We start from the raw sequence: 24,751 nt of genomic DNA, 5'->3' as shown, positions 1-24,751 counted from the left end.
ATGACTTAAAGCAAATATAAGGAAGTTAGCATGAAATCTGGGTGAGAGAGATATGATTCATCCAGGAAGAATGGCCAGCTGGCAGGATTTCTTCCTGAGTTTGAGGACTGGAGCAAGGCTGTAACTGTGAGAGTTACTGGCAACATGAAGTCAAGTAACTTCTTATCAATAATTAGAAACTGATTTTTCATTGCTTTGGAAAAGCATCGGTGTACTGAGACATTGTCCAGAGTCATTCCTTTTTTGTGCCAGCACCTTTGGCATATTTCCTGTCCTCTATTGTTCTCTCCCCACTTGTTTTTTTCACTTGCCACTTGTTGCCTTTCTTTAGATGGTGAGCCAGGGTCAGTGGTGGGGTCATTTCCATTTTGGCAAATTATAGAGCCAGCAGTGTCCTGGGAGTGTCCAGCACATACTGCTGGCGTGCTTAGCAGTTGTCTTGTTGATCCGATAGCCATCAGAGAAAACTGTCTTCCAACGCAAGGTGAATGCCCCGCTTAGCAAGGAGCCGCTGCTTCCAAGATCAGAGGTAAACTCTGTACCTGATAATAGTGGTGGCATGTCACATCTTCATTCCACGACCCTGAGCCAACTTTACGCCACAGTTTCAGTTTTCGAACGCCCGGGGCACTCCCCGTGGTTGACTCTAAGCTTTCCTTTCTTGCAGATGTTCAGGCGGTTGCTTATGAGGAGCCGAAACACTGGTGCTCTATTGTCTACTATGAGCTCAACAATCGCGTGGGCGAAGCGTTCCATGCCTCCTCCACGAGCGTGTTGGTGGATGGTTTCACCGATCCTTCCAACAACAAGAACCGCTTCTGCCTCGGGCTGCTCTCCAACGTTAACCGGAATTCCACCATCGAAAACACGAGGCGGCATATCGGAAAAGGTGAGCCTTCGCTGGAGCTTCTCTTGAACGTCTGTCTGTTGTGTTCTCCTTCCCCCAGAACTGACCGGCAGTCTTTCCTGGAGCCAACGCCAGATAATAAACACCTGTTGCAGAATGCCAGGGACAGAGGAGCCTGTTGGGCTGCCGTCTGTGAGGTCGCACAGAGTCGGACACGACTGACGAGACTAAGCAGCAGCAGCAGCTCCAGTTTGTAAATACTGTTTCAATTTATGTCGTCAGGAAGTTCTTCATTTCCCAGTCAGTGATTTTTGTGGTCTACTGACTCATAATTGTTATTTAATTAGTTGAAATTGTGATGTGCTATTTGGGGATACTAATCTATCATACGTTTTGCTGCAGAACGAAATAGCTGTTAAAAATTCTTTACAACCTAAAACTAAAAGCAAACGCAAACAGGTAAACGCTAATGTATTTTAAGTGGAATGCATTAACTTACTGGGGAAAAAAAACTTCAAAATAACTTATGAATATAGTAGTAATGCAAGAGACCTGGGTTCAATCTCAGGGTTGGGAAGATCCCCTGGAGTAGGAAATGACAACCCTCTCCAGTATTCTTGCCTGGGAAATCCCATGGACAAAAGAGACTGGTGAGTTGCAGTCCATGGGGTCGCAGAGAGTCGGACACAACTGAGCAACTAACATAGTATTTGCATATCCTTGGCCTGGACCAGGTAAGGTAGAGTGCCAACAAACATATCCTGAACTCTTTAGAGTAGTCTTGATTATTTAGTGGCAGAATGAAGGAAACAGTTACGAAACTTTAAGATGTATTCATATTATAAAATTAAGCAAATGACTGAATGTGTGGATGCTGTGGGGAACCTGGGTTTTCACTGTGGTATAAGAAGCATACAGGTGTGGAGGAGGGTAAAAAATAAACCCTGTGAAAGTTTTAGTGTGAAGTTATGATTTTAGTAGTGTGTATATGTGTGTGTGCATAACATGTTTGGTCTCCTGTATATGTGTGTGAATGAAGGCTTATGTATTGGGTTGGCCAAAAAGTTTGGATTTTTTTCCATGTTACAGAAAAAGCCGAACAAACTTTTGGACCAATCCAATAGATGTGTTTCTGCATGCATATAGTTTCTGATTCATCTATTGGGTTTGATCTGTATGCATATAGTTTTTGATTCATATGCTAAAAGGGTCAAGAGGCAACGATACCCAGCAGCGCTAAGCACATACAGTGATCAGATCATCATTTCTTGACACCATGTTGCTAGAGAGGAACCCAGACTTTGGAGAAAGGGCTGACTTCAAGGCTGGAATAGGTGGGCACAAAATGAGCGTAGAATGTTTTGTTATGGCTGAAAGTAAAGAAATATGTACGCACGATGGAGGCATGTCACAGGAGCCAACTTGGAGTGATTTCCACTGCCAGCTTGGATAATTGAAACGCTGAAATAATAAAATACAGCGATGAGTTTTAAACCACTGGAGAACAATAGTAATTCGTAAGTCCATACCAATAATAGATAAGTAAATGAATGGCGAAGGCTGATGGCTATATATAGTGTGAGTTGGTGGAAAGTTTCCATTTTGCAACCCATCAGGCAAGAATCGTCAATGGATGCTAAGTATAGAGAAAATTTTTTAATGAAAATCAGGGTATTTGTATGATTTTTAAGTGTCTCCTCACAGACTGCCTATTACTTACAAGGGAGAGTAAAAATCAGTTATTGTTTCCTGGAGAAGCTGGAGAACAACTTGACTAGGTGATCAGAATTACCACCACCAGTGAGAGACAGGCGGCTATCATATGTCTGCAGCTGCGGTACCTTGATGAGGAGGTAACATCACCTACAGAGAATCCCAGTTGAGAATGCAAATCTGAATTTAATCACAGGGTACCTTCAGACAAACCATGGATGAGGAACATTCTATTAAAAAGGGTGAGGAGGGACTGTATTCTTCCAAAATATCAATGTCAAAAGACAAAAATGTGAAAATATTCCAAATTAAAAGAGGCTAATGAGATACCACAGCTCTGTAGTAATCTGACCGTGGACATGATCCTATACCAGACAGGGAAAAAAAATACTACAAAGATTATTATTGGGGGTAGCAGACAAAGTTAGAATATGAGTGGTAGAAAGGATAGACATAGTGTATCAATGTTAAGTGCACTGGCGTTGCTAACTGTACTATGGCCTGTAAGAGAAAACTCCTGATTTTAGGAAATACACACTTAAGTGTTTAGGGGTAAAGGGCCATTGTGAAATGGTTCAAGAAGAAATTATATATATCTTTTATATTTATAGATCAACAGAGAGAGAGCTATCTATCCATCTGAGAGTCTTGTGTCAGAATATATGCACGTGTGTGTATGTATGAGGTTGTGTGTGGAAGAAGAGACGGAGGGCGGTACCCATGGTGAACATGTGGAGTAAATTGTCACAACAGATGAATCTGGATAATGGTTATATGGGTGTTCTTTGTTCTGTTTTTCTTTGTTGTTTGTTCTGTGTCTATAAGTTTGAAATTATTTCCAGGGTAAAAACTTTTTAAATGGCCTCTTGTGAAATTTAAACCAAATTAAAAGGTTATTTAATAGATCTTTAAAAGACATTGGAGATGCAGTTGAACATTTAAGCCTGAAAACAAAAATAACTCCTCATAAAGCAGGAATTGATAGATAGTTCCTTAGTATGGTTAAGGCAAAAAAATAAATCTAAACTACACATTTAATGATAGAATGCCAGAACTTAGGTTCATAGCATATAGATATCTTCCTGTGGTCTGTAAACCCCTGAAACTATCTATAAACACAGTTTTGCATACATTTGGGACAGAGGAACATATTTTTCATTATGTTCTAAAGTTGACCGTTACTGCACAGTAGTAAAAAGCCATTGTACTCTGGAACATTGCTAATGACAATTAGGAAGAAAACACGGAATGCTGCTAAAATTGTTCCAGATGCCTTGACTAGAAGCGCTCAAATGAAGATTTATAAATAATGGAAATAAGCCAAAATTATCATTATTTGTAGATGATATGATTAACTGATTGATAACATTTTGGGGATCAGCTCTTGAAGTGAAATTAGAAGGCAAAAAATTCTTGATGTATTTTGCCAAATTACTTTCCAGGAAATTTTTATTAATTTTCACTCATACCGGAAACTTGAGTGTCTTTCCGTTTTTACTCATTAAAAATTACTTACAATGATTGTGTCTAGTAAAATGATAGGATTGTTTACCTAGAAACTACTAAAGAATCTATTTTTAGAAATTGTATGTCAGTTTTCTTTAATCTGGCAATAACCAGTTAGAAAAATACAATGGAGAGAAAAAAGATCACATTCTCAGTAGCAACAGAATGCATAAGTAACCTGAACCAGTGATAGATGAGAATTATATAAAGAAAACCAGATTTAACTGAGAGAGAAAGAAAATTTGAACAGATAAATGGCAGTCGATGTTCCTTAAAGAGAAGACTTAATATGGTGAGAGCATTATAAGGATATTCTAATTTTTCCTAATTTAATTCATAGTTTAAAACAATCCATGTCAGAATCACAGTGTGATGTTTTTTGAAAGTTGGAAGATGTATATCCTGCATATTACCTGGAAGTATGCATTAAAGGGGCTTCCCTGGTGACTCAGATGGTAAAAAATCTGCCTGCAGTTTGAGAGACTTGGGTTGGATCCCTGGGTATAAATTAGTGAAAATAGCTAAATTTTTCAATGAAGGAGTAAAGAAAAGAATCTTGAAGTGGGGGTTAATAAAAGATTATGAAGCTACAGTTAAATCAATGTATAGACAAAGCAGTAGAATAAAATAAATTCAGACTGTACTATATATAAAAGTTTAATGTGTGTTAAATAAAACAAATTGGTAGACTGTTTCAATGGTCCTGTAATAACAAAGTTAGCTTTACAGGGAGGCTAACAGTTCAAATCCTGACCTCATTCCACAAATGCAGGTAGATTAATGAGTTGAATTATTTTATGGCAAGCTGTTGAAAAGTTTGAAGAAAATAAACTGATCAGAGAAGCAGAGATTTTCTAAGCGTAAAAAGCAACAAAAAAGTTTACAAGAGATTTGTCTACTTAGAGATTTCAAACTTCTGTGGGTTAAAGAAAAACAGTAGCATGAACAAAATCAAAAGACAGAGGACTAGCAGGTGAACAAATAGGAAATAAATTATTTATATCTTTCCTATATGTGTAGCTCATAAAAAATATTAAAATACTGGAACTCCAGTGCGATAAATAGGTAAGAAATATGAATGGTAAATCCACAAGAGAAACACAGATGGTCAGGAAGCAGAGGAGCACATATTGAGACTCACGTGCAAATTAAAACAGTATTGTTTTCCAGCTATAAATTAGGGGAATTTTGTTGTGTTTTAAACTCAGACTCAGTACTGGCATGGGTGAAATGAGACATCTACTGCTGGAGACATGTAAATTGATTACGAGCACTCTGGCAAAGTGAATCAAAAGCCTTCGATCCAATGACTTAACTTTCAGGAGTCTCTCTTAAGGATATTATCAAGAATTATGTGCCAACATTGATCATGACATTGTTATCATAACAGAAAATTAGCATTGACAAAATGGTCCAGTAATGGGAGAATCCTTTAAATAAATTATTGTATTCATTCAGTCATGGAAATGTGTTAAATGTTTGCAAAGAAAGTTTGGTGATACCCAAGACCCAAAATTATGTGTATTCATAGTTATTACCTCTGGGCCACTAAAGGAGTGATCATATGTTCTGCTTCATTATTTTTTGCTTTACTTTCTAAATTTTCTAAAATGAAAATTCCTCGTTTTTATAATCAGGAAAAAGTAAAAAAAACAAACACACACACCCTCAAATTGTTTTCTCTATATCAGACAGAAAAATGGGCTTCTGCTCCAGCGGCGGTTTAATTGTTACAGGAATCTTAGCCATTGTGTATACTTATAAACACAGCACACAGTATTTTGGATGAGACAATAGTTCTAGCACTGACTAAGCCTTGCCAGAGTTACCTGCAGGGCCTATTGTTGAAAGCCGCATGGGATGTGACTCTGTTTGCTGGGTGGCCTGTAATGATACCGGGCTTTGTCAGAGTGGGTTTTTTTTTTTTCCCCTTTCTTTCTTTTTTTTTTTTAAGGATTGGATAAGGTCAATTTCCTACAGTCCTGGCACTCAAGATCTCACCGGAAGAAGTTTGGAGCAGATAATAATTCAGCGAGATCATATTCTACACTGAATTAATTTTTTCTGGGCTTTTTCCCCTGGACCTTTCCTTCATTCCGCTCTCAGCAATACTTCCTCCACCTGTGGTTTTCTGGTTCTTTTAGTCCTCTTGATCTTCCCTTTCCTTACCCTAAAATTTTTTGAACAGCTTAGCTGCAAAATAAATACGAGAGAGCATATGTGATGAATATCGGTAGGATCCCATAATCAAATCCAGCTTTCTTATGCTGTATTTTTAAAGTGAGACTGTGCTGTCAATCCATGGCCAAATAGGGCATTAAATGCTTTTCAAAATGAAATTGCTATCCTCTGTTAACTGATTTTTAAGTTAACACACTTTGCCGTGTTATTAAATATTTTCTAGAAATTGTCTAGACATGCATGTTGACATATGGGCTTTGTATTAACTGGTATTGTTAACTAAGATTTTATCAGTTGTGCAAGACTTAGGGAATGTTTATCTAATAACCGTGTACATTTACATTCTGACATTCTGAAGCTACCTCGATGCTCGTCAGCTGTGAAAAGCAGTAATAACCACACTGTATGCTTGCCTTCCTGCAGGAGTCCATCTTTATTATGTCGGAGGTGAGGTGTATGCCGAATGCCTCAGTGACAGTAGTATTTTTGTGCAAAGTCGGAACTGCAACTACCATCACGGATTTCATCCCACTACTGTTTGCAAGATCCCGAGTGGGTGTAGTTTGAAAATTTTTAATAACCAAGAGTTTGCTCAGTTACTGGCACAGTCTGTGAACCACGGCTTCGAGACGGTCTATGAGCTCACAAAAATGTGCACTATCCGCATGAGCTTTGTGAAGGTAAGTGGTTCTGGGTCCTCTGGTCAGGGTTTAATGCACTTCGGCATTATATGTAAATCTGTATCCTCTTGATATATGTGACACCAACTTATTATCTAGCCATTGTAACCTTTAATAAGAGGTCAGCTATTGGGAAAATATCATTGGAATGTAGGAGTGTTTGTGTTCAATGTTAATAATAGCAGGTTTTAAAAAACTTTTCCTTATTTGAATAGTGCTGTTTTATCTATTGTAATATTATTAGAATATGTTATATATGTAACATATATACTCTAAGTACACGGTTGTCTTATGAGACCAATCGTGTAAACACACCCCTCTTTTTTTAAATTCTAGATTTGTTAATATTTTTATGATGATAAACACTTGGTACTTTTGTTTCAACAGTAAGCAAGGGATTTTTTTTGTAGAGTCAAAGCATTTTTTGAAAGTAAAGGTTTGCCACACTAGGATTTATTTTTGATTGGTCCAGGATTTTTTTTTTAGTGGTTCCAGCACAGCTTGTGATTTTGTTATAATTCAAGAGTTTAATAAGGCCCTTGCCTCAGCACTAAGATTGTGCTGTTAGGTTTGAGGAGGGTCAGGGTTACAGACATTGTTCACTAGGAGTGACCTCTTTGCTGCCTCTTCTGCCAGTGAGAAGTAAAAATTTTAAGATGCCATTGGAGTATAAAAAAAAAAGTTCAAATATCCGATTAAATTTATAAGTCCGTAAGTGGCTCAGTGGTAAAGAATCCACCTGCAGCATAGGAGACGTAGGTTCGGTCCCTGGGTCAGGAAAAAACCCCGGAGAGGGAAATGGCAACCCACCCCAGTGTTCTTGCCTGGAAAATCCCACGGACAGAGGAGCCTGGCAGGCTTTAGTCCATGGAGAGAGTCAGACACGACTTGGCGACTAAACCACCACCAGCAACAGCTTATTGTGGCTGACTTGTCTCTGAATTCTCAAATGTAGATTTTCCCCCTCTGTTACCCTGAGTAGCAAAACTAATTATATATTTGGGCGAGGCAATCACCTTTCATGTCCTCTCCTCAGAAACTCACTGAACTTGTTGGTAGACCTGTTCTGTGATGAATTTATTACAGAGGATAATTTTGGAACCTTACTCTGTTAATCATCCTTTACATCAAAGATAACTTTCGCTGAAAATCATTTTTTCCCTACTTCTCTGAGTCATGTTAGGAGAGTTTTCACTGTGTTGTCTTAGTGTTTGTTTTCTTGAAACATAATTCAGCAGTTTCTTACAGCCGAGTCTGGTACCTTTAAGTATTAAAGGAGGTTTTCTACCTTTTAGAGAGGTTTTCCTATATGCTGTATACCTGTGAGACCACAAAAAGCTTTCTCATCCATTATTAATGTGCACGATTTAATTTTTTTAACTTTATTTTTATAAAGATTTTTTTTTAATTGAACCATTTTTAACATCTTTATTGAGTTTGTTACTGTATTGCTTCTGTTCTATCATTTGGTTTTTTGGGTCACGAGGCATGTGGGATCTTGGCTCCCTGACTGGGGATCAAACCCATAGCCCCTGCATTGGAGGGCGAAGTTTTAGCCACTGGACCACCAGTTATAATTCTTCAGTCACTAAGTTGTGTCTGACACTTTTCAACCCCTTGGACTGCACCTCGCCAGGCTTCCTTGTCCTCTTGTGTCCCAGAGTTTGCTCAAACTCATGTCCATTGAGTCGGTGATGCCATCCAGCCATCTCATCCTCTGTCATCCCCTTCTCCTCCTGCCTTCAGTCTTTCCCAGCATCAGGGACCACCAGGGAAGTCCCTAATTTTTGACTTAGCATTTTGACTAAAGTGAATTTTAAAATTAGGACGGTGACTTGCCAGCATTGTTTGTGTTTATTGTTTTTATTGATAGGGAGGAAATATAATAAATAAAACATGAAGATCCATGTTCTTATTCTGTCATGTGATTAAGGCCCAGAGATTCCTTCCTGATCCCCTGTTCATTATCTTTAAAATGGGTGGCTGTAGGTAGGGAACTGGGGTCCCTTATTATTATCAAAGGACCACTCTAGGAGAATTTATGACTGTAATGCTCCAATTGGCTTTCTTCTCAAACTTATCTCTTATTGATTACCCAATCAATGTTAATGATTTTACTTTTACAGGTTTTTAATTACTTACTTTTACATAAGTGAAAACCACCTTTACACTAATAAAAAGTATTTATAATCAAAGATAGGCATTAAAAATAGATTAGCATTTCATTCACTCAGCAAACATTTTTTAGCACCATTCCAAAATAGCAATACAAAGATGATAAAACACCTAAAGTCTCTAGCTTCAAGATTCTGATGGCTCAGCCTATGTTTAATTATAATATAAATTGATATTGGAATGAAGGGTTATACAAGCTATAAAGGACAAGGCTGAGAAGCTAGATTTGGACAGTTAAACATTTTAACCTCTTGCTGACATGATAAAGGGCAGCTACTTACTACATGAGCCACAAAAAATGTGATCACTGTACAGCCTTGTTCTTTATTAGCATAAGCACTACATACTCTTCCCTCAGCATCTTAGAGAAAGGATGGAAAACATTTCAATAATATTAATAGCTGATTTTGTACTACTTAGTGAAAATGATCGATTTTGGACTTTAAACATGTATTTTATAAATTATTTGCACAGTAGACTCCCCATATGTGAAAATTCTAAGTCATTTCGGCTCAACAAGCATCTTCTGCTTTGTGCCAATCACTCTGCTAGATGTTTGAGAAAAAAAAATTAGTGAGATCTGGTCTCTACCTTCAAAGAACTTACTGTCTAGTGCAGAAACATGCACTTAAACCTTCCCATTAAAGTTAGCAGCATGTTGATACATTTACAGATGCATGGATGTTTATACCTGTGCGGTTCATATATTTCAAGTTTCTTCTGAAAGTTCTGATATTCAGATACATTACTTGAAATTCCTGAGATAGATAAAGAGAACCCAGCCTTCTCTGACATCTCTCAGGAAACAAGGGTTTATCAGTATCTCATATGCCTTCATCCACCACACCCGTAAGGATTTGATGTTTGCAATAGCAAAATTATTTTTCTCTTTTTCATAGGGACTTCTTCTGTCAACTGTCATGTCCTAATTCAGTAATCCTGAAGGTCTCTGGCAAGCTACCCTCTTTTACAAATGATCCAAGTCACTGGTTAGGTGTTCCTAATAGATTTTTGGATACTTACGTGCTCCTTCCAGATTTGCTTAGAGATCAAAAGGTCAGGAGCTCTGTGTTAGCAAGGGCTGAATAGGGAGAAACAGAATGTCAGTTTGTCTTACATACCTTTTTTTCTTATTTTCTTGATGATAAGAGAAGAGTTTAACAATACCTGTCATCATAGTATGGGGACATAATGGACAGTGAAAATGAAAGTTACAAAGTGGCTATTACAACAGCCTTATAATGTAGTTTGGGCTTCTGTGGTGGCTCAGACCGTAGAGAATCTGTCTGCAGTACAAGAGCCATGGGGTCAGTCCCCTGCTTGGAAAAATTCCCTGGAGAAGGGAATGGCAATCCACTCCAGTATTCTTACCTGGAGAATTCCATGGACAGAAGTGCCTGGCGGACTGCAATCCTTGGGATCACGAAGAGTCGGACACTTAATAATGTAGTTTAAAATTTTCATTCCCTGAGACTTATTCTCTTTATTTATTTATTTTTTTAAAAATTTTTTTGGCCATACTGCATAACATGCGGGATCATAAGTTTCCCAGCCAGGGATCCAGCCCGAGCCCCCTGCAGTGGAAATACGGAGTGTTAGCCACTGGACCACCAGGGAGGTCCCCTAAGACCAGTACTTCTTAATCTGGAATCCACATATGGCCTTTGGGGAGCTATGAAATTGTCTGCCAAATCATGCATACACATTTGTATTGTGAAGAGAACCGTATCTTTAATGGGAGTGTCTGGTTGTGTGAGCTGTTTTTACTCCGTAAGTTGAACCCCTGAGTCAAGCAGGTTAAATGACTCCCACTCTTGTTTCCAGGGCTGGGGAGCAGAATACCACCGCCAGGATGTTACCAGCACCCCCTGCTGGATCGAGATCCATCTGCACGGCCCCCTCCAGTGGCTGGATAAAGTCCTTACCCAGATGGGCTCACCTCATAACCCCATTTCATCTGTGTCTTAAACGCCTCAGGCTTCTGCCTCTGGAACACTATTGAGCCTTGCATGTACTTGAAGGATGGATGAGTCAGACAACCATCTGAACTGACAAAGGAGCCTTGACAATACTTGACCTCTGTGACCAACTGTCGGATTCAGAAATTGAAAAACCGGGGTAACATACTGTTGATATCAAGAACCTGTTTCGTTTACATTGTAACATTGGATTGTAAAATCAACTAAAATGCATACTTTTTAGCAGGACTTTGTGTATAGTTAAAGGAGAGAAGGCCAAGCCAGGGACAAATCACCTATTGGAAAAACGATCCTAAGAGAGTCTTTTGTGTTTGGCACTTTAAGGTCATCGTTTGGCAGAAGTTAAGCATTAATAGTCTTTCTGACGTGTGTTTTTATCAGGTTTAGAGCCTGCGTGGAGTCTTCTCTTCGTGGGTTTTCATAATATTTTAAAACTATTCGTTTAGTAAAGGTTTTTGTTTGTTTTTTAAGTAAAGGTTAATCTTGGTGATATACATAGTAATCTTTCTAAAATTGTATGCTGACCATAATGCTGTCAGAATAATGTTAGACATACGCTCTTTGCTAAATATATATGTACAGAATATTTGAAAGTTAAGAATTGATTAGACTAGTGGGTTTAGGAGTATTGAAGGGGGGGTGGGGGGAGAGGGAAAGGACAAATGTAGAATATACTGTAAAAATTCAGTTTGTTGCTTTAAAGAAACAAACTAATATCTGAATTTTGCTGTGTTTCAGTTTTTTAGAGATTTTATCCTTTTTTTTTTTTGCATCTGCTATCTCATCCTCTCCAAAAATAAAAAGTTATGCAGCTGGTTAATTCATATAACTGTGAGAGCAAATGAATAATTCCTTCTGTTCTGAAATTGACAGCCTGTGTATTTCAGTACCACAGTTGAATGGAGTTGCTTGAATTTAATAAGGAGTTTTTATGGAGTTTACAATACAGAAATAGGCTTTAATTTTCAAGTGAATTATTTGCCAAACCTAGTAACTCTGTTAAATATTTGGAGGATTTAAAGAACATCTCTGTTTAAACCAATTTCAAACTTTAAAAAAAATTTTTTTGTACTGTGTTTGGTTTTATTTTTCTTCTGCTAATCTTTTATATTCACTTACGCTCTCATACATTGAGTACTTTTATTCCAAAACTAGTGGGTTTTCTCTACTGGAAATTTTAAATAAACATGTCATTATTGCTTACTTTGATTAAAAGTTGTTTCCTTTCTTCACACGTAAGATGTTAGGATTCATAAAATTCACTGCTTTCTTGAGAGATTTTTCTCAAATATTCTTTGCCAAACATAACTAAATGACTAAAAAACGAAATTGCAGAGGCAGGGAGACTTAATCATGAAAAGAGCAGTACGTGTCTACTCAGTCACTAAATCAGGTCTGACTCTCTGCGACCCCAGGGACTACAGAGGATCCCGCCAGGCTCCTCCGTCCATGGGATCCTCCAGGCGAGAACACTGGAGTCAGTTGCCATCTCCTGCTTCAGGGGATCTTCCCAACCCAGGAATGGAACCCCAGTCTCCCGGGTCTCCTGCGTTGTCAGGCAGAATCTTAACCATTGCGCCACTTCAGTTCAGTTCAGTTCAGTCACTCAGTCGTGTCCGACTCTTTGTGACCCCATGAATCGCAGCACACCAGGCCTCCCTGTCCATCGAAAACTCCCGGAGTTCACTCAGAGTCGCGTCCATTGAGTCAGTGATGCCATCCAGCCATCTCATCGTTGGTTGTCCCCTTCTCCTCCTGCCACCAATCCCTCCCAGCATCAAAGTCTTCTCCAATGAGTCAACTCTTCGCATGAGGTGGCCAGAGTACTGGAGTTTCAGCTTTAGCATCATTCCTTCCAAAGAAATCCCTGGGTTGATCTCCTTTAGAATGGACTAGTTGTATCTCCTTGCTTCGCCAACACCACAGTTCAAACGCATCAATTCTTTGGCGCTCAGCCTTTTCACAGTCCAACTCTCACATCCATACATGACTACTGGAAAAACCATAGCCTTGACTAGACGGACCTTAGTCGGCAAAGTAATGTCTCTGCTTTTGAATATGCTATCTAGGCTGGTCAACACTTTTCTTCCAAGGAGTAAGCGTCTTTTAATTTCATGGCTGCAATCACCATTTGCAGTGATTTTGGAGCCCAAAAAAAGAAAGTCTGACACTGTTTCCACTGTCTCCCCATCTATTTCCCATGAAGTGATGGGACCAGATGCCAAGATCTTCGTTTTCTGAATGTTGAGCTTTAAGCCAACTTTTTCACTCTCCTCTTTTACTTTCATCAAGAGGCTTTTTAGTTCCTCTTCACTTTCTGCCATAAGGGTAGTGTCATCTGCATATCTGAAGTTATTGATATTTCTCCCAGCAATCTTGATTCTAGCTAGTGTTTCTTCCAGTCCAGCGTTTCTCATGATGTACTCTGCATAGAAGTTAAATAATCGGGGTGACAATATACAGCCTTGACGTACTCCTTTTCCTATTTGGAACCAGTCTGTTGTTCCATGTCTAGTTCTAACTGTTGCTTCCTGGCCTGCATACAGATTTCTGAAGAGGCAGGTCAGGTGGTCTGGTATCCCATCTCTTTCAGAATTTTCCACAGTTTATTGTGATCTGCACAGTCAAAGGCTTTGGCATAGTCAATAAAGCAGAAATAGATGTTTTTCTGGAACTCTCTTGCTTTTTCCATGATCCAGCAGATGTTGGCAGTTTGATCTCTGGTTCCTCTACCTTTTCTAAAACCAGCTTGAACATCAGGAAGTTCACGGTTCACGTATTGCTGAAGCCTGGCTTGGAGAATTTTGAGCATTACTTTACTAGCGTGTGAGATGAGTGCAACTGTGCAGTAGTTTGAGCATTCTTTGGCATTGCCTTTCTTTGGGATTGGAATGAAACCTGACCTTTTCCAGTCCTGTGGCCACTGCTGAGTTTTCCAAATTTGCTGGCATATTGAGTGCAGCACTTTCACAGCATCATCTTTCAGGATTTGAAACAGCTCCACTGGAATTCCATCACCTCCACTAGCTTTGTTCGTAGTGATGCTTTCTAAGGCCCACTTGACTTCACATTCCAGGATGTCTGGCTCTAGGTGAGTGATCACACCATTGTGATTATCCGGGTCATGAAGATCCTTTTGTACAGTTCTTCTGTGTATTCTTGCCACCTCTTCTTAATATCTTCTGCTTCTGTTAGCTCCATACCATTTCTGTCCTTTATCGACCCCATCTTTGCATGAAATGTTCCCTTGGTATCTCTAATTTTCTTGAAGAGATCTCTAGTCTTTCCCATTCTGTTCTTTTCCTCTATTTCTTTGCATTGATCAATGAAGAAGGCTTTCTTATCTCTTCTTGCTATTCTTTGGAACTCTGCATTCAGATGCTTATATCTTTCCTTTTCTCCTTGGTTTTTCGCTTCTCTTCTTTTCACAGCTATTTGTAAGGCCTCCCCAGACAGCCATTTTGCTTTTTTGCGTTTCTTTTCCATAGGGATGGTCTTGATCCCTGTCTCCTGTACAATGTCATGAACCGCATTCCATAGTTCATTAGGCACTCTGTCTATCAGATCTAGGCCCTTAAATCTATTTTTCACTTCCACTGTATAATCATAAGGGATTTGATTTAGGTCATACCTGAATGGTCTACGGTTTTCCCTGTTTTCTTCAATTTCAGTCTGAATTTGGTAATAAGGAGTTCCTGATCTGAGCCACAGTCAGCTCCTGGTCTTGTTTTTGCTGACTGTATAGCGCTTCTCCACATTTGGCTGCAGAGAATATAATCAATCTGATTTCGGTGTTGACCATCTTGTGATGTCCATGTGTAGAGTCTTCTCTTGTGTTGGAAGAGGGTGTTTGCTATGACCAACGCATTTTCTTGGCAAAACTCTATTAGTCTTTGCCCTGCTTCATTCTGTATTCCAAGGCCAAATTTGCCTGTTACTCCAGGGGTTTCTTGACTTCCTACTTTTGCATTCCAGTCCCCTAGAATGAAAAGAACATCTTTTTTGGGTGTTAGTTCTAAAAGGTCTTGTAGGTCTTCATAGTACCGTTCAACTTCAGCTTCTTCAGCGTTACTGGTTGGGGGGTGCATAGACTTGAATTACTGTGATATTGAATGGTTTGCCTTGGAAATGAACAGAGATCATTCTGTCGTTTTTGAGATTGCATCCAAGTACTGCATTTTGGACTTTTGACTATGATGGCTACTCCATTTCTTCTAAGGGATTCTTGCCCGCAGTAGTAGATATAATGGTCATCTGAGTTAAATTCACCCATTCCAGTCCATTTTAGTTCACTGATTCCTAGAATGTTGATGTTCACTCTTGCCATCTCCTGTTTGATCACTTCCAATTTGCCTTGATTCATGGACCTGACATTCCAGGTTCCTATGCAATATTGCTCTTTACAGCATCGGACCTTGCTTCTATCACCAGTCACATCCACAACTGGGTATTGTTTTTGCTTTGGCTCCACCCCTTCATTGTTTCTGGAGTTATTTCTCCACTGACCTCCAGTAGCATATTGGCACCTACTGACCTGGGGAGTACTTCTTTCAGTATCCTATCATTTTGCCTTTTCATACTGTTCATGGGGTTCTCAAGGCAAGAATACTGAAGTGGTTTGCCATTGCCTTCTCCAGTGGACCACAATCTGTCACCACTTGGGAAGCCCAAAAAGAGCAGAGTCACTGTAAATCAGAAAAGAAAGGATATAAAGGAACTTTAAATGTGAAAAGAAAAACAGACTTGCTCAACTTGGACTTCCGGATCTAAATGTACGACATTTTTTTATGTGAGGAATTTCAGCAGCAGCTGTTATTAGTGGGTACTTCTCAGTCAACCAGAAGTCCCAAATTACTAAATTTCAGATTAGGATGCAAGGGTGACTATGAAAGGATGTGTAGGACACTGGCGGAGGAAGGAAAACTGAAATTGCAACTGGACAGAATGATCGCCTCTGCCATCTCCTGGGGACTGGGCTGATCCCGTTCTCTTTCTCAGCCCCACCCCACTCCCAACGCTGAGCTGTGAAGGACACAAATTTGGGGAGACTCGGGTTCTTCCCTGGCCAAACAGATCCCACTGCTTCTCCTGTACATTTTTATACCTCTTCCCCCGGGGTATTTATCAGCCTCATTTACTCTCCAAACTATGACCAAGCAGAAATTTCCTCTGCATCTTGCTGTCTCCAAACACATCATGGTGTAAATGTAGAGTCAGATGGCAGACCTCCGTCATAACACACATTGATACGTGCTTTGCTGGGTTGTTTCGTTGCTGTGAACCTCCGTGCCCTTATCTGTAAAATGGAGATAATGTTGTGTCCTTGCTGCGAAGGTGAGGAGAGGATCTTTTGGAAGAAAAATACGTGTGAATGTACCTTGCAAACAGTTGCCATGCAAGTATGTGGTCAGTGTTTGCTTGGATCCTCTCCGTACTCTGTTTCCCCCCTTACCTACTAAGTCATTCCTGGCCCAGGTGATCTGGATACCCGATGGTGATTGGTATGCATTTGTGCTAAGTCCCTTCAGCAATGTCTGACTCTTTGCGACCCTATGGACCATAGCCTGCCAGGCTCCTCTGTCCATGGATTCTCCAGACAAGAATATGGGAGTGGGTTCCCTCCTCCAAGGGATCTTCCCGACCCAGGGATTGAACCCGCGTCACTTACATCTTCCGCACTGGCAGGCGGGCTCTTTACCACTAGCGCCACTTGGGAAGCCCATGGTGATGAGTGAGCTATAATAAAGAGAAACTTCTCTAGTGGTCCACTGGCTAAGAATCCACCTTGCAATGCAGGGGACGTGGGTTCGATCCTTGTTTGGGGAGCTAAGATCTTCCTTGGTTGGGGAGCTAAGATCCTATATGCCGTGGAGCAACGAAGCCTGCAAGCCACCACTAGAGACTGTGTACACTGCAAGGAGAGATCCTGCATGATGCAACTAAGACCTGACAGCCAAGTACATAATTAAGAAATGAAAAATGAACAAAGCTATCAGGCTTCAGCAATGACGTGTAAGTGGACACTGTCTGAGAATAAAGAGCTCAGGTCAGGGTTTCTCACCTTGTTCTTAGTGGACAGCTATTTTTCACTTTCCTATATTCCTGGGGCTGCCTATTGGGACAGTTTTGCAAGTGTGTCACTACACAAGCAGCCAGCTTGGAAATCTACCAGGTGTTCCAGGGCCCTAGGAGTTGGCAGTATGGAGCCTCTATCAGCCCTTCATGCTCAACTGCGAATATTTGTAGTTTTGGAAAAATCCTGGGACTATTTTCATCAGCCATGTGTGTGCTGAGTCATTTCAGTAGTGTCCAATTCTTTGTGACCCTATGGACTGTCGCCCACCAGGCTACTCTTTGTCCCTGGGATTCTCCAGGCAAGACTCCTGGACTGGGTTGCCGTTTCTTCCTCCAAGGGGTCCTCCTGACCCAGGGACCGAACCCATGTGTCTTTGCCACTCCTGCCGCCTGAGAAAGCCTATGTCATCAGCCATGGAGGCTTTCAAGTCTCCTGGAAGTGTTTCATTAAAGGAATAAAAAAGTCAAGCAACCGTTTGTGTGGATTACTAGAAAAAAATGTAAACTAGTTCAAACAAAAAATAACTAATGTGAAGCGTTTCATGGTAGCCGTGTTTTCTGCCCCTAAGAAACCACTAGCTGGGATGATTAGAGGTGGAGGATCCTGGAGCCACTGCCTCACCCCACTACTTCACAGATTGGACTTCCAGCAAATTCTGAACTTCTCTGCCCTTGTTTTCTCATCTGTAAAAATAGAGGCAATAAAGTCTTATCTCACAGGGTTATTGGGGTGATTTAGTCAACCTCTCATGAGTATTAGCACTACTGGTTAAATCTGGCTCAGAAGACAATCTGAAAGGAATTCAGTTCAACAAACATTTGATGAAGACCTACTTACCATTAAGCCATTTAATAAGGACAGTGGAAAATTCTGAATTTAAGGACTTTAGAGCCCAGCAAGGGAAATGGGAAGAGAAAAAACTAGCAGTTCACGAGTATCTGCTGAGCCAGGCTCTGTGTCTAGAGTTCCCACACAATGTCTTCCATCCTCACAAGAACATGTGATTTACTGTGTCCTTGACTCCTTAACTTTAAAAAATAAATAAATAAATGAAGAAACTAGTTCAGATGTGAAATAACTTGTCCAAAGTCACCTAGCTAGGTATCGTCGTTGTTCAGTTGCTAAGTTGTGTCTGACTCTGTGACCCCGTGGACTGCAGCACACCAGCCTTCTCTATCCTTCACTGTCTCCTGGAGTTTGCTCAAACTCATGTCCTATGTCGATGATGCCACACAGTCATCTTATCCTCTGTCACCCCCTTCTCCTCCTGCCCTCAATCTTTTCCAACATCAGGATCTTTTCCAATGAATTGATTCTTTGCATCAAGTGGTCAAAGTATTGGAGCTTCGGCTTCAGCATCAGTCCTAGCTAGGTAACACAGATTTTTAAAATCTAGTTTCATTCCGGTCTAATTTTAAAATCTAGAGTTTGTTTTATTATATTCTGACTCTTGTCATTTTGCGACATGTAAACTTACTATAAAATAAGGCAAAATGAAAAGCACAGGGAAGCACAAAGAAAATTTTTTTAAAAAAGTTCAGACTTGGCTAAGTGGAGATCAATGAAGGTTTTACAGAGAAAGTTGTGTTTAAGGTTGAACCCAGAAGGCTGGAAGCATTTTGAAATTTTGAGGCAAGAGAACAGTCAGAGTAAAAGTCTGTATGATAGCTACCTGGTGTTTGAAACACACCAGCATCTGTCTACCAATTTCTAAGACCAGCCTCCAACCCACAGGGTTATTGTGGGGTTTTCCATACAGTATAACGTGATATTCCTTCTGGTTACTATCACATGGTCCAGGTGGGGTCCTGTTCAGGGACTGGAAGTAGGAAAGTGCCTGGCTGAAGCTGTGGTAAGTCTTAGCGGAGTGGCTTGCTGCCATCTCTTGTGCTATCTGAGCTGGAGATGAGAAATGAGAGAAACAGGGTTCTCAGGGAATCTGGGTTTCCAGGTCTAGGATTTCCCAAGTGCTGCCACAGTCCTCTTCTTGGCTCTCCGGGGACACACCAGAATCTGTGGAGAATCCCCTCTTCCGCTTCATGTACTTTGATTTAGATTTTTGTTACCTGCCGATGAATGTGATTTAAGCAATTATTTGACTTTTTAAAGTTAGGTCATTTTTATAAGTAATTTTGAAAGTGAAAGTTACTCAGTCATGTCCGACCCTTTGCAACCCCGTGGACTATAGTCCAGGCCAAAATACTGGAGTGGGTAGCCTTTCCCTTCTCCAGGGGATCTTACCAATCCAGGGATCAAACCCAGGTCTTCCACATTGCAGGTGGATTCTTTACCAGCGGCGCCACCAGGGAAGCCCAGGAACACTGGAATGGGTAGCCTATCCCTTGTCCAGGGGATCTTTCCAACCCAGGAATCAAACCAGGGCCTCCTGCATTGCAGGTGGATTCTTTACCAACTGAGCTGTCAGGGAAGCAAGGGTTAGTACAGATGACTTTAAATTCTTATTTACTCAAGATTTTAAAAGTCCAACAAAAAGAAGAAAGTGAAAGTCACTTGTACTAACCCTTGATACGTAAATTAAGTTTTTCCTTGAACTGGGTGATTATAACTTAGCAAAGAGATACGCAGCAGGTGATGAGAAATTCAGGTCTGAAGGCTGATCTTACAGAGATGCTGATTGGCATTTATTAAGCAGTTACTGACACCAGCCATTGCACTGGGTATTACAAGTGAATATATCCTTATATTGGGAAAGGAGGACGTCAAGGCTGTATATTGTCACCCTGCTTATTTAACTTTAATGCAGAGTACATCATATGAAATGCCAGGCTGGATAAAGCACAAGCTGGAATCAAGATTGCTGGGAGAAACATCAATAACCTCAGATATGCAGATGACACCACCCTTATGGCAGAACATGAAGAGGAACTAAAGAGCCTCTTGATGAAAGTGAAAGAGGAGAGTGAAAAAGCTGGCTTAAAACTCAACTTTCAAAAAACTGAGATCATGGCATTCAGTCCCATCACTTCATGGCAAATAGATGGGGAAACGATGGAAACAGTGACAGACTTTATTTTCTTGGGCTCCAAACTCACTGCAGATGGTGACTGCAGCCATGAAATTAAAAGAGGCTTGCTCTTTGGAAGAAAAGTTATGACCAACTTAGACAGCATATTAAAAAGCAGACATTGCTTTGCAGACAGGGGTCTGTTTAGTCAAAGCTATGGTTTTTCCAGTAGTCATGTATGGATGTGAGAGTTGGACTGTGAAGAAAGCTGAGTGCTGAAGAATTGATGCTTTTGACCTGTGGTGTTGGAGAAGACTCTTGAGAGTTCCTTGGACTGCAAGGAGATCCAACCAGTCAATCCCAAAGGAAATCAGTCCTGAGTATTCACTGAAAGGACTGATGCTGAAGCTGAAACTCCAATACTTTGGCCACCTGATGTGAAGAACTGACTCATTGGAAAAGACCCTGATGCTGGGAAAGATTGAAGGTGGGAGGAGAAGGGGACGACAGAGGACGCGATGGTTGGATGGCTTCACCGACACAGTGGGCATGAGTTTGAGCAAGCTCTGAGAGATGGTGAAGGACAGAAAATGCTGTGGTCCGTGGGGTCGCAAAGAGACAGACATGACTGAGCAACTGAACAACCCGCTCTCAAGGAGCCTGCACTCTCCTGAAAGAGGCAGAGAAGTGAGTTGACAATAACACAGTGATTGGACTGCAAGAGGGTGGGGCGTGGCGCAGAAGAAGACTAAACCGGGGTCAGAAGAGTAAGGGAAGACTTCTCAGAAGACTTGGCGCCTCTGGGCTCCCTCGCAGTATGCTGACTAGGGATGATACCAGCACGGGATGGGCATGGGGGAGAATGTATACTGGCAGAAGGGGCAGGTTGAGGGAGAACAAGGCACATCTGGGGGCAGAAAATGCAGTGTAGCTGGACTGTAGGGCAGTTTGCAACAGTGAAGAAAAGAAAGGGAAAAGGGGGCCGGTCGTTAAAGATCTTGTTTATGTTACACTAAAAAAATGAGATGTTTTGCCCCTAGGATTTTGGCTCCTAGAGATCTCAACCTACAAGTGGTTCAACAGTCCAAGGTCCAGGAGAGAATTTACAGTGAATCACACACACAAGGGGATTCTCCAGTGGTTCAGTGGTTAAGAATGCAGGACACGTGAGAGACACAGGTTCGATCCCTGGGTCGGGAAGATTCCCCTGGAGGAGCAAAAGGCTACCCTCTGCAGAATTCTGGCCTGGAAAATCCCATGGACAGGAGAGCCTGGCAGGCTGCAGTCCATGGGGTCCCAAAGAGTCAGACACGACTGAGCGATTGAACACACACCTACACACGAGGATGAGGAAGGAACTAACAAAGTACGAAAGAATCACTGAAGCCAAGCAGAGCCTGTCAACAAGGAGGGTTTAATGAACAACACGAAGAGAACAGACAGAGAAGGGTGAGAACTTAAGGTTTACAGTAGTTTCTCAGAAAGTCCCTGGTGACCTTTGAAGTTTTGGCAGGGAGGGTTCATAAAGCCAATAGATAAAGAGTTAGAGAGTCTGGACTGAAGAAGTGGAGGCAGAGTACTGATTCTAGAAAAGCTGAGTGGTGAGTAGGAGCCAGGGAGAAGTGAATATGGTGAGTGGAGACAGGAGGAAGTGAGGAAGGCTGTTAGTATGCAGAGCTGTTAGGTGCCTGCGAGATGATGTCGCCCCCACTGAGAGCGTCCCCTAAGGCTGGACTGAGGAGGCTCAGAAAGGTCGGAACCTGCTCTGAAGAGAGGATTCAATCAGCAATAAATTGAGCTCCGGGGAGCGCATCAGTGGCACGGCTGAGGCGGGGATGTGAACGGGGAGTAGATCCCACTTTCATGGTTCCATAAGGCTCTGGAGCTGGGGGCGGGAGTAGGGGAAATGAGCGTGGTCACCTTCCCACATTTCCAGCAGCTGAAGGAGTAAGGTAGACAGGATGACAGAGGATGAGATGGTTGGATGGCATCACCGACTCAATGGACATGAGTTTGAGTAAATTCCAGGAGTTGGCGATGGCCAGGGAGGCCTGGCATGCTGCAGTCTATGGGGTCGCAAAGAGTCGGACACGACTGAGCGACTGAACTGAACTGAAGGTAGAAAAGCTGCTTGCCCACTGCCATTTCTAGGGAGCATGGGTGTGGAACCTTCAAGCAAATTCTGGACTGGTACAATACTAGCTGAATCATTTACAACCGTAGGTATTTCTTAAAAGAGTATGTTTCATGTGTTGCCTGCATTGGATTGACAGTGTTTTCTGACACTAGCAGAATATATTAATGGGGAACAATTTGCCCAGGGCCTTGCAAATGATTGTACTAGATTTAGGTTTCATTACTGTTTCCCCCAACTTAAAAGATGAGCTGTTAGCCTCAAGGTTAGTTGATTCTTCAATACATATACTTTTTTTTTTTTTTTCTGGGAGAATTGGGATTGCTAAAACTGTAGGCAGTTTACCGAAAAGCCTATTTTTATTCAGTCCAGTGATTATGTAAGTGGTGTACTTTTATCATTCTTAAGAGGTTTCAAGGCAGTGGTCCCCAAAGAGGGTGCCCCTAGGACTCCTCAGGGCTGCAGTTTCCAAGCGCTGAAACTGGAAGCCTGTCAGCAGATCTGAAGCCCAGTGCTGGCAACTGAAAGGCTGTAATCCATGTCAGCTGAAATCTAGCATGGTATTTAAAAGCAGGGCCGTATTATATTTAAAAGCTTGGGACTGACTTTGTGAAAAGCTGACAATGTATAAATGCCCCACCTCGGTCAGCAAACCAGTTAATCAGAGTAACACAGGGCTCTTTATCCCTTAACATAGAGTAAGTTTTAAAAAGAAAAAGAAAAAAAAAATGAAATTGAGCTGCTGTTCCCCTCTAGGACCAGATGCCCTTTGAAAACCTGAGAGAGAAAATGTTCTTCTTTCCCTTGATCTTGGGTCAGGTGGAGTCACTTCCACCTTATTTCCACCCCATGCGGATGTGGATCAGGGCACCTGAGTCTTAGGGACCAGTTTTCAATGCCAGCTCCGTCACTCTTGAGCTGTGTGTTTCAGGCAAGTGAATTAACGTCCAAGCTTTAGTCTCATCATCTGTAAAACAGGAAAATAATTGCCACGTTCTTGTAGGTTGTGTGATTTGCTGTGAATCACAGGCACTCTATGAACACTTAGTGGCTTGGTGGCACTGGGGATGCTCACCTAGCCAGCATCATAAATGCAGGCCTGTCAATAAAGGGGGGTGGTAGGGTTCTAAGTATCTCTGCAAGATGGGAGATAACTTAAAACTCAGAATTTTTCAAATCCCCACAAAATAATAAACATTCTAGTAAAGAAATGGCAACTTTCTAGTAAACAATGTTCTAGTAAATAACACTCTAGAAAGGAAATGGCAACCCACTCCAGTATTCTTGCCTGGAGAATCCCCATAGAGAAAGGAGCCTGGCGGGCTACAGTCCATGGAGTCACAGAGTTGGACACGACTGAGAGACTAAGTGCACACAAATAAACGTGTAGTGAGTTCTGGCAAAGAAAAAGCGAAGGAAAAAAACCGCAATGCCCAGTTAACCATAACTAATGTTAATAAAACAAATCTTGGTCTTTTTTTCTGATGCTTCCAACAAGAGTCCCATCTGTGGATTCTTTTTTGTTTTGTTTTTCTGCATTTTTTTCCTCTTTTAATTGCATGAAAAAGGTTCTTTGAATTCTATAATGCTTTACAGCTTTCCAAAGTTTCACACCCATGATTTCATATGTGCTCAGCCGTGGCCAACTCTTTGCGACACCATGGACTATAGCCCGCCAGGTTCCTCTGTCCATGGTATTTCCCAGGCAAGATACTGGAGTGGGTTGCCATTTCCTCCTCCAGGGGATCTTCCCAAACCAGGGATCGAACTGACCTCTCCTGCATTGCGGGCAGATTGTTTACCACTGAGCCATGGAGAAAGCCCTATGATTTCATATAATCCCATAACAACCCCCTTTTCCTCCACGCCTATGCTACCCTCTGCTTCTCTCTCCCCAGTGGTAATGGCGAGTTTGTTCTTTGTATCTGTGAATCTGCTTCTTTTTTGTTTTACTCACCCATTTGTTATAGTTTTTAGATTCCACATATAAGTGACATCCATCTATCGATTCTTGAATAAAGAATCTCGAGATGACTATACTGCAAGTTTTGTCTTATTTGCTAAAGAATTTTGCCTTCAAGGTGCTTATAACTACTGATTTTACATTTTTTTTTTCTCTTTGACTATGCTTCATGGCATATGGGGTCTTATTTCCCTGACCAGGGATCAAATCTGCGCTCCTTGCAATGGAAGCCTGGAGTCTTAACCACTGACCCACCAGGGAAGTTGCTGGTGAAATGAAAATAGTGAAATAAAGTGAAAATATTGATTTTCATTTATATCGCTTCCTACATTACCCCTAATTTAGAGACTAGCTGCTTGTTAGGACATCTCTTACCCTGGCGATTTCCAGTTCTACAGTCCTCCTTTATTCCTGGCTCCCTCCTGGGCTATTTGACATGGATGTTTACCACACTGGATCTCAGACCTGTAACTTGCACCGCCAGTCTCAGGGGGCTGCTAACCCCAAAGAGTTCGAGCCACTCTTCCACGCT

At 41.3% G+C, this 24,751-nt stretch overlaps 1 protein-coding gene across 14 annotated transcripts in view; it reads left to right on the top strand.

The window, feature by feature from the left end:
* SMAD1 (SMAD family member 1) overlaps nt 1–12,284 on the top strand; it is an 82,898-nt gene extending 70,614 nt beyond the window's left edge. For all 14 annotated transcript variants that reach the window (XM_060400624.1, XM_027956253.2, XM_015101506.3 and 11 more), the window contains exons 5-7: nt 668–889; nt 6,671–6,927; nt 10,927–12,284. In XM_060400624.1, the coding sequence (XP_060256607.1) occupies nt 668–889; nt 6,671–6,927; nt 10,927–11,070 (623 nt within the window). In that variant the 3' untranslated portion in view covers nt 11,071–12,284. The remainder of the gene's footprint in view (nt 1–667; nt 890–6,670; nt 6,928–10,926) is intronic.
* The last annotated feature ends 12,467 nt before the right edge of the window (nt 12,285–24,751 follow it).

Source organism: Ovis aries, chromosome 17, assembly GCF_016772045.2.
Source record: "Ovis aries strain OAR_USU_Benz2616 breed Rambouillet chromosome 17, ARS-UI_Ramb_v3.0, whole genome shotgun sequence".
Classification (NCBI taxonomy): Eukaryota; Metazoa; Chordata; class Mammalia; order Artiodactyla; family Bovidae; genus Ovis; species Ovis aries.
Note: the sequence above shows the minus strand (reverse complement) of the source record. Positions and strands in the feature narration are given on the sequence as shown.